Here is a 10,000-nt window from a genome sequence, read left to right on the forward strand (position 1 = left end):
TCCTGTCCAAAAACATTATATGCCAAATCATTTAAATAGCAAATATACCGTGTTGACGTGCTAAATGTGTGTGGGAGACCGTAAGCCTGTCAACAACCACTTAAGTTAATGTGAAAAATATAATATATCGCCATTATCACGAGAGAAGCCCCTCCCTTTTTCGGGCGCTGGTCTAACGTGTGTGTCGGCATCGATACAACATTTCAGTCGTTTTGGCAAAGACCGGCTTCACATTGGCGGATGAAACCGGGAATCTTGGGCGCACAAATGTGCACGCGATTGGATTATTCGGCAGATCAGAGACCCGTATGTTCCCTCAGCCCATAGAGCAGTGTTGCCAGGTCCATGGTTTTCCTGCGAATCGGGCCACTTTTGAAGTGTTGCGGGTTGAATTTTGTGTCCTTGGTTCAGGTAGACCTATTTTGCATGCAAATTACATAAATATCTTTAATTAAAATCCATATTTTAAATGAAATAATTTATTCATACCCAAATCCTACCAAACTGACTCCAGATCAGCACGTACACACATTTTATTTATGATAATATACTGTATCTAATTACACAAGGCCATTTAGGACCTAGGTGAAATAACTTGAGGGAAAACTGCTTTTGCTGCTGGCAAACTAAACATATGTTGTTACTTTGTAGATATTACAATACATTTGGCAATGATAGCAATGCTGTTGGACTTTAAAAGCAGTGTATATGGTTTGGCACGGGCATATTTTGAGTTCTGATATTGGGCTGGTACACACAGACCTGGCAACTCTGCCAGGGAGCTCCACCTCCACGCAGGTACGCGAGCAACATAGCTAGCAGAAGCTTGTTGTTAGCATGGCGTCGTGACTGAAAACTCTGTGGTATCTCTGTGAAAAGACCTTTCAATCGACGGTCAGATATTGATAAGAAGAGGCTGAAAGAGTTGGGACCCGAACATCCGGAATGAAAAATTCTGCAGCAAAGCGCTGACCGCGGGAGTACGTACACCCGGAGATTCTCCTCAAGCCGATATGCTAACCGGAGCTGATTAGCTGAATGCTCCATGAGTAATTCGTTTTTAGTTCCCCCTGTCTGTTGTTCCAAAGTCCTGGGACTGAAACTCTCTGGACTACAACGGGGTGAGGGATCTACAGAGCTTCAGACAAGTGTAAAGCACGAATCTTGCCGCAGTTATCTAGCTAAGAGCATGGAGCTAACTCGCTAACAGCTGTTAGCGAGTTAGCTTCATGCAGAGCAGTAGGAGACCGAACTGGCATCGAAACACAACGAAGAAGTTCTGAAAAAGACACATTCCCTCAAGAATAATGAAACAGGCTGGTTACAGACATGATTGACTTTAACCAGAGAGTTATTGAGAAGTTTGCCAACTTTAAAGAGAGGAGGCTACTTGTCTTTACAGTAGTGGGTCTGCTCTGTCACCCAATGTAACATGTGATCTCTTTCTGACTCTATTCTGCTCTGAACCTCTTTCATGTGACGGTGAAACTCTTTTATTTTGCAAACCTCTAAAACCCAATCCCATGTTCCTTAAAGCTGCTCTGAACCTCTCATGCCCAAAGTTACAGTGTGTTGATAGTTGTTATTGGACCGTGTTGAGCACGCTGTGTTACATTACATTACATGTCATTTAGCAGACGCTTTTATCCAAAGCGACTTACAATAAGTGCATTTCAACCTAGAGTACAAACTAAGAACAACAAGAATACAGGAAGTAACATTTCCTCAACATAGTCGAACTACAAAAGTACCATAAGTAAGTGCTATCTAAGTGCCACTGAAGTGCTAATCTGTGTTTTAATCCAGATATAGTTGAAATAAAGCTTTGTTTTTTACTATATTCTACTCAAACCCTCTTTTCTTCTCATTGTTGAGTGCTATTTAAACTGCGCCCCCCCCCAAAAAAAATTCACCAGCCGCCACTGCTCCTCAGGGAACGGGAGGTGCTTCATCTGCGGGCGAGAGGGGCACATAGCCAGGGACTGCCACCGGTGGAGAGCTGCGGAGCAGAACTCCAGTAGGGCGGCTCCTCGGGGGCAGAACCAGGGGGGTGCGGAGGGCACGGGGGGTGCACAGCAGGGGGGAGCAACCAGGGACTGCAGGTACCCAGAGGGGGAGGAGAGAGAGCAGGCAGGAACTGGGGGCTCCCAGCAGGATGAGAGAGAGAGCAGGCAGAGATGGGGGGTGCCCAGCAGGTTGTGGGGGAGGAAGAGGAGGGGGGCACTGGTCCAGTCCAACAAGGTGAGGAGGTAGAGGAGGAGGAGAGGAGAGAGGAGGGAGGGGCTGGTGTAGACCAAGAGGTTGAGGAGGAGAGGAGAGACGAGGGAGAAACGGTCACAGGACAGCAGGGTGAGGAAGAGAGGAGAGAAGAGGGTGGGGCTGAGGTGGCCCAGGAAGGTGAAGAGGAGGAGTCAGAGGAAGAGAGGGAGACAGGTGTCAGGGAGGTGAGGCTGTCTGACAGTGAGGTGGACATGGAGGCGGAGGAGGAGAGCCTCAGAGTCCCCCGGTTAAAGAGGAAGTGTGGAGGAGGTGACGGAGGGAACCCACAGGCAAAGAAGGTGACGGCGGGAAGAAGGAGGTCCAGGACGAGGGGGGCGGAGCCAGAGTCCAGCTCGGAGGAAGACTCCGACTCTGATCCACACTACAGTGTGGAGGAGATAAAAGAGTTCCTCCGGAAGACCAAGCAGACGTGGCACGTGAAGGTGGAGGACCACTTCTGCAGGGATAAGTTCTACCTGTCCGCCACTTTCCTGACGTGCAGGGACGAGAGAGGAGCCTTCACGCCACAAGAGTTCTACAGGCTCAAAAAGATCCTGTGCGACCTCCGAAAGGTGCTGCAGGTGGTGGACGATGAGAGGAGGGCGAGAGGAGAGATTGAGTGAAGAGGAGGAGCCAGAGCCTCAGCACTGGGAGGAGCTTCAGCCTCAAGACGGAGGGCAGGAGGCACTTCCTGTCCTCAGTGGACTTTAGTGTCCAGCATGAGCACCATGGACGTTCTCTTTTTTTTCAGGATTGGTGCTGCATTTATGTTTGTGTTGAAAATAATTTGGCTTATTGTGGTTCAAAGTTTTCTTTGAATAAAGGTTTTCTAAAAATCAAAAAAAATCTCTCTCTCTCTCTCTCTCTCTCTCTCTCTCAGCGTGAGAGGACGTGTGGTTGTGGAGCAGAAGAGAGTTGCTTGGTTTAAAGGTGGTTTTTCCACGCTAAAGAGTGACTGGGTTAACAGGTATGTTTGCTGTGAGTGTGTGTGGGTTCACCCGACTGTCTGTGTGAGTGCGTGGGTTCACGGAGAGATTGTTTTGTGTGTCTGTGTGAGCGTTAGCGGCGAGCTAACGGGAAGCTAGCGGGGAGCTAGCGGGGAGCTAGTAATGGAGGATATGAGTTTCCTCACGCGGGAACACGGCATTAGAGTGGCGCCGAGTTTCCCGTGCTCGGAAGAGGAGGTGGGGCTGGCAGTAGGCGACGTGGTTGGCGACGGCTGCGTGCGGTCCGCTGCCCGTATGAACGGAGCGGTGGTGCTGTTTTTAGACAGCGTGGAAAAAGTGAACGAGGTGGTGGTGTCGGGGGTGGTCATCAGAGGCATGTATGTGCCGGTGGCGCCGCTGGCCACACCGTCGGTTCGGGTCACCGTGGCCAACGTGCCTCCTTTTATACAAGAGGAGGTGATCTTAAAGGAGCTGGTGAAGCACGGGAAGGTGGTGTCCCGGTTGAGGAAGATCCCCTCAGGGTGGAAGTCCTCCCGGATGAAACACGTGTGGTCCCACCGGAGGCATCTCTCCATGATCCTGAACAACAGGGGAGAAGAGCTCTGCCTCCGGGTGTTCATCAGGGTGGCCGGGCACAACTACCCCATATACATCTCCTCAGGGAACGGGAGGTGCTTCATCTGCGGGCGAGAGGGGCACATAGCCAGGGACTGCCACCGGTGGAGAGCTGCTGAGCAGAACACCAGCAGGGCGGCTCCTCGGGGGCAGAACCAGGGGGGTGCGGAGGGCACGGGGGGTGCACAGCAGGGGGGGGAGGGGGAGCAACCAGGGACTGCAGGTACCCAGAGGGGGGAGGAGAGGGAGCAGGCAGGAACTGGGGGCTCCCAGCAGGATGAGAGAGAGCAGGCAGAGATGGGGGGTGCCCAGCAGGTTGTGGAGGAGGAAGAGGAGGGGGGCACTGGTCCAGTCCAGCAAGGTGAGGAAGGAGAGGGGGAGGCGGTCACAGGCCAGCAGGGTGAGGGTGAGGAGATGGAAGAGGAGGAGGGGAGAGAGGAGGGAGGGGCTGGTGTAGACCAAGAGGTTGAGGAGGAGAGGAGAGACGAGGGAGAAACGGTCATAGGACAGCAGGGTGAGGTTGAGAGGAGAGAAGAGGGTGGGGCTGGGGCTGAGGTGGCCCAAGAAGGTGAAGAAGAGGACAAAGGAGAGTCAGAAGAAGAAAGGGAGACAGTCGTCAGGGAGGTGAGGCTGTCAGACAGTGAGGTGGACATGGAGGCGGAGGAGGAGAGCCTCAGAGTCCCCCGTTTAAAGAGGAAGTGTGGAGGAGGTGATGGAGAGAACCCACAGGCAAAGAAGGCGACGGCGGGAAGAAGGAGGTCCAGGCCAAGGGGGGCGGAGCCAGAGCCAGAGTCCAGCTCGGAGGAAGACTCCTACTCCGATCCACACTACAGTGTGGAGGAGATTAAAGAGTTCCTCCGGAAGACCAAGCAGGAGTGGCACGTGAAGGTGGAGGACCACTTCTGCAGGGATAAGTTCTTCCTGTCCGCCACTTTCCTGACGTGCAAGGGCGTGAGAGGAGCCTTCACGCCACAAGAGTTCTACAGGCTCAAAAAGATCCTGTGTGAACTCAAAAAGGTGCTGCAGGTGGTGGACGATGAGAGGAGGGCGAGAGGAGAGATCGAGTGAAGAGGAGGAGCCCGGAGCCAGAGCCTCAGCACTGGGAGGAGCTTCAGCCTCAAGACGGAGGGCAGGAGGCACTTCCTGTCCTCAGAGGACTCTAGTTTAGTGTCCAACACGAGCATCATGGACGTTCTCTCTTTTTTCAGGATTGGTGCTGCATTTATGTTTGTGTGTTGAAAATAATTTGGTCTATTGTGGTTCAAGATTTTTTTTTGAATAAAGGTTTTCAAAAAATCAAATCAAAAAATCTCTCTCTCTCTCTCTGGACTGGTTGCTGAGGCCACGCTAATGCGCTGCAGTACACAATGGTCCCATTCCTTTTTATTGAACCCACCACACACACACACACACACACACACACACACACATTTTGCTAAACCGGTACTTTTAAAACGATACCGGTGCCTAAACGGTGCCTGAACCGATACTTTTTTTTTTAACGCACAATGAGGCCATTAAAAAGGCCATATTCCCTGTTGAAGCCGTTATCATGGAGCACCGACACACAACGGATATCAGACTGTTAACATACACAATATATGTTCTCCATTATATGATGTGTGTGTGTATATATATATACATATCGTCATGTGCAGACGTTATAGGGTTAATCCTGTCACTGTTTTGATGGGCAAAGAGAACAACCAATCAGAGGGACTGAAGATGACACGTGACAAATAAAGTTTTGCTTCTGACAGCGAGAGTTACACTGAAACAAAGTGACGCCCCACGGTCTTTATTCCTCCGTCATTATATTCCCGGTAACACCGGGTATACAGCCGGGACCGCTGGACACCAACACATCTGCTAGCAGACTGTCATGCTCGTAGCTCGTAGCTAGCGCTAGCTACGAGCTAGCTTAGGCCTATAATGGATAATTTATTATTTCTTGGGCTACTTTTATGAATGCAAGACTTGCAATCAACGATTCAGGCTGCTCGTCATCATCGGTCTCCCCGTCTTCAGGGTGAGAGGACGTGTGGTTGTGGAGCAGAGGAGAGTTGTTTGGTTTAAAGGTGGTTTTTCCACGCTAAAGAGTGACTGGGTTAACAGGTATGTTTGCTGTGAGTGTCTGTGGGTTCACCCGACTGTCTGTGTGAGTGTGTGAGTTCACGGAGGTTTTTTGTTTGTGTGTCTGTGTGCGCGTTAGCGGCGTGCGGCTAGCGGGGAGCTAACCGGTGGGCTAGCGGGGAGCTAGCAGGGAGCTAGTCATGGAGGACATGAGCTTCCTCACCCGCGCTCACGGGATTAGAGTGGCGCCGAGTTTCCCGTGCTCGGAGGAGGAGGTGGGGCTGGCAGTGGGCGACGTGGTCGGCGACGACTGCGTGCGGTCCGCTGCCCGTATGAACGGAGCGGTGGTGCTGTTTTTAGACAGCGTGTCGAAGGTGAACGAGGTGATGGTGTCGGGGGTGGTGATCAGGGGCATGTATGTGCCGGTGGCGCCGCTGGCCACACCGTCGGTTCGGGTCACCGTGGCCAACGTGCCTCCTTTTATAAAAGAGGAGGTGATTTTGAAGGAGCTGGTGAAGCACGGGAAGGTGGTGTCCCGGTTGAAGAAGATCCCCTCAGGGTGGAAATCCTCCCGGATGAGGCACGTGTGGTCCCACCGGAGGCATCTCTCATGATCCTGAATAAAAGGGGAGAAGAGCTCTGCTTCCGGGTGTTTATCAGGGTGGCCGGGCACGAGTACCCAATATACATCTCCTCAGGGAACGGGAGGTGCTTCATCTGCGGGCGAGAGGGGCACATAGCCAGGGACTGCCACCGGTGGAGAGCTGCGGAGCAGAACACCAGCAGGGCGGCTCCTCGGGGGCAGAACCAGGGGGGTGCGGAGGGCACGGGGGGTGCACAGCAGGGGGGGAGGGGGAGCAACCAGGGACTGCAGGTACCCAGAGGGGGGAGGAGAGAGAGCAGGCAGGAACTGGGGGCTCCCAGCAGGATGAGAGAGAGAGCAGGCAGAGATGGGGGGTGTCCAGCAGGTTGTGGGGGAGGAAGAGGAGGGGGGCACTGGTCCAGTCCAGCAAGGTGAGGAGGTAGAGGAGGAGGAGAGGAGAGAGGAGGGAGGGGCAGGTGCAGAACAAGAGGTTGAGGAGGAGTGGAGAGACGAGGGGGAGACGGTCACAGGACAGCAGGGTGAGGAAGAGAGGAGAGAAGAGGGTGGGGCTGAGGTGGCCCAGGAAGGTGAAGAGGAGGAGTCAGAGGAAGAGAGGGAGACAGGTGTCAGGGAGGTGAGGCTGTCTGACAGTGAGGTGGACATGGAGGCGGAGGAGGAGAGCCTCAGAGTCCCCCGGTTAAAGAGGAAGTGTGGAGGAGGTGACGGAGGGAACCCACAGGCAAAGAAGGTGACGGCGGGAAGAAGGAGGTCCAGGACGAGGGGGGCGGAGCCAGAGTCCAGCTCGGAGGAAGACTCCGACTCTGATCCACACTACAGTGTGGAGGAGATCAAAGAGACGTGGCACGTGAAGGTGGAGGACCACTTCTGCAGGGATAAGTTCTACCTGTCCGCCACTTTCCTGACGTGCAGGGACGAGAGAGGAGCCTTCACGCCACAAGAGTTCTACAGGCTCAAAAAGATCCTGTGCGACCTCCGAAAGGTGCTGACAGGGCGGAGTCACCTGAGAAGTTCACAACAATAGTTTTTTTCATTTTCAATCGGCTCAGGCACCGGAAGGAAGCACCGAAATGTGCGTTGCGTTTTGGTCCGGGTAATACCGGTTGTAATGGAACCGGTACCACATTGGCACCGGTTTCCGGTACCCAACCCGACACACAACACACACACACACACAGACACACACACTCACTCACACACTCACACTCACCTGGAGCTGTCAGAAGGGTGAACTGTGCCTTTAATGCAGCGGCCAACTGGGAGGCGGAGCCTATAGAAAACAAAAGAGACAATAAGGTTATCACGAGCACACACACACACACACACACACACACACACACACACACACACACACACACACACACACCACACACCCATTAGACCAGGGATGCCAGGGTGAAATTGGACAGGGGGCCAGATTTTTTTCAAGTGAGATCTCAGGGGGCCGGATTACACTTTCGGACTGAAAAGGCCAAACACTGACTCAACACATGGATAGGTAGGCTATTTGAAATTATTCATGAAGGCATACACATCATTAAGAAATTGCATTGGCACCAAAATTGCCTCACAAGGAGGCCTACAATTACATAGCCTAAAGCAGGAGACAGTTACCCTCTAAAAACGTAACATTTTCCTATCCATGCAAGTAGCCTACATATTATATATGAGAAATGCACCAAAATAGATTAGGTGCCAACAAAACACATTTCCTATTAATAACACGTGTTTTTTTTACATTTTATTTTGTATTGGTTTAAATTGGGATTACATATCCCAAACATATCATAACCCCCCACACTCACATGAGATAAATTCATATAACAATTCATATCAACAAAGCACACTGATGTCATCAAATTCATATAACAATTCATATCATCAGCTATGTTATACTCCTTAGCTACAGCCACTTGTTGAGAACAAATAAGACACACGGGTTTGCCTCCTACTTCCCAAAATAAATACTGTTCCTTCCATCTTTCCTGAAAGATGCGACCTTCAGTGTCAACCTTCCTCTTTTTTGAAAACGACATCTCGATCAGCACTACCGGGGCTGCTTCAGCTGAGGCGGGAAGAAGCAACAGACCAACTGACAGATTCCACCGAAAATGTAAAAAATTATATTAAAATAAAAAAAAATATTCTCCCCTTTAGGGATGGGTATCGTTTGGTTTTTTTCCGATACCGGTGCTAAACCGGTACTTTTAAAACGATACCGGTGCCTAAACGGTGCCTGAACTGATACTCTTTTTTTTAAACGCACAATGAGGACATTAAAAACCTCTTTGGCCATATTCCCTGTTGAAGCCGTTATCATGGAGCACCGACACACAACGGATATCAGACTGTTAACCTACACAATATATGTTCTCCATTATATGATGTGTGTGTGTATATATATATATATATATATATACATATCGTCATGTGCAGACGTTATAGGGTTAATCCTGTCACTGTTTTGATGGGCAAAGAGAACAACCAATCAGAGGTACTGAAGATGACATGTGACACAAAGTTTTGCTTCTGACAGCGAGAGTTACACTGAAACAAAGTGATGTCTCCGGTCTTTATTCCTCCGTCATTATATTCCCGGTAACACCGGGTAAACAGCCGGGACCGCTGGACACCAACACATCTGCTAGCAGACTGTCACGCTCGTAGCTTAAGCATGGTTATGGCTAATTTATTATTTCTTGGCCTACTTTTATGAATGCAAGACTTGCAATCAACGTTACGGTACTAATCTGAGTTCAGGCTGCTCGTCATAATCGGTCTCCCCGTGTTCAGGGGGACCGGTGACGGTCTCCCCGTCGCGTCCAGCCTGACGCTGGTGTGCTCCATATGAGAGGCTCGTAACCTGCTGACAGGGCGGAGTCACCACAGAAGTTCACAACAATAGTTTTTTTCAATTTCAATCGGCTCAGGCACCGGAAAGAAGCACCGAAATGTGCGTTGCGTTTCGGTCCGGGTATTACCGGTTGTAATGTGGCACCGGTTTCCGGTACCCAACCCGACTTATCACCCGCGGGCCGGATGTGACGTACAGTCGGGCCGAGTCCGGCCCGCGGGCCGTAACCCTGGCACCACTGCATTAGACTATAGAAGGCACATCTGATTCTGTCCCAGTATGCAGCACTGGGAGCCCCACTGGTCCCGGTGGTCTTGGTGGTCCTGGTGGTGGGGGTCTTCCTTCGAGGCCCATCGGAGGATGAGTCCCCCGAGCTGTCCAGGGCGCTCTGATTCAGCTCCTTGCGTCCGGGCCGCAGGAACAGGGGGGTCCGAGGGGTGGACGTGGTGGGGGCGAGGGGCCCCATGGGGGCCTCGGCCTGCAGGCTCAGCGGAGACGGACTGAGACCCGCGGGGTCCAAGGATCTGATGGTCCTGATGAGGGGGAGGGAGGCGGGCTTCTTGCGGACCCCCACCTTCCTCTTGATTACCCTGACGATGACAAACAAAACCGGATGGAGGGGTCAAAGGTCGCTGACACACACACACACAC

General features: G+C 51.8%; 1 protein-coding gene across 1 annotated transcript in view; it reads right to left on the minus strand.

Moving 5' to 3' along the window:
• Positions 1 to 8,230: 8,230 nt before the first annotated feature.
• LOC130203182 (uncharacterized) overlaps positions 8,231 to 10,000 on the minus strand; it is a 1,930-nt gene continuing 160 nt past the window's right edge. The window contains exon 2 of the mRNA XM_056429106.1: positions 8,231 to 9,939. Within this exon, the coding sequence (XP_056285081.1) occupies positions 9,285 to 9,939 (655 nt within the window). The 3' untranslated portion in view covers positions 8,231 to 9,284. The remainder of the gene's footprint in view (positions 9,940 to 10,000) is intronic.

The sequence above is a fragment of the Pseudoliparis swirei genome, chromosome 13, assembly GCF_029220125.1.
Source record: "Pseudoliparis swirei isolate HS2019 ecotype Mariana Trench chromosome 13, NWPU_hadal_v1, whole genome shotgun sequence".
NCBI classification, from domain to species: Eukaryota; Metazoa; Chordata; class Actinopteri; order Perciformes; family Liparidae; genus Pseudoliparis; species Pseudoliparis swirei.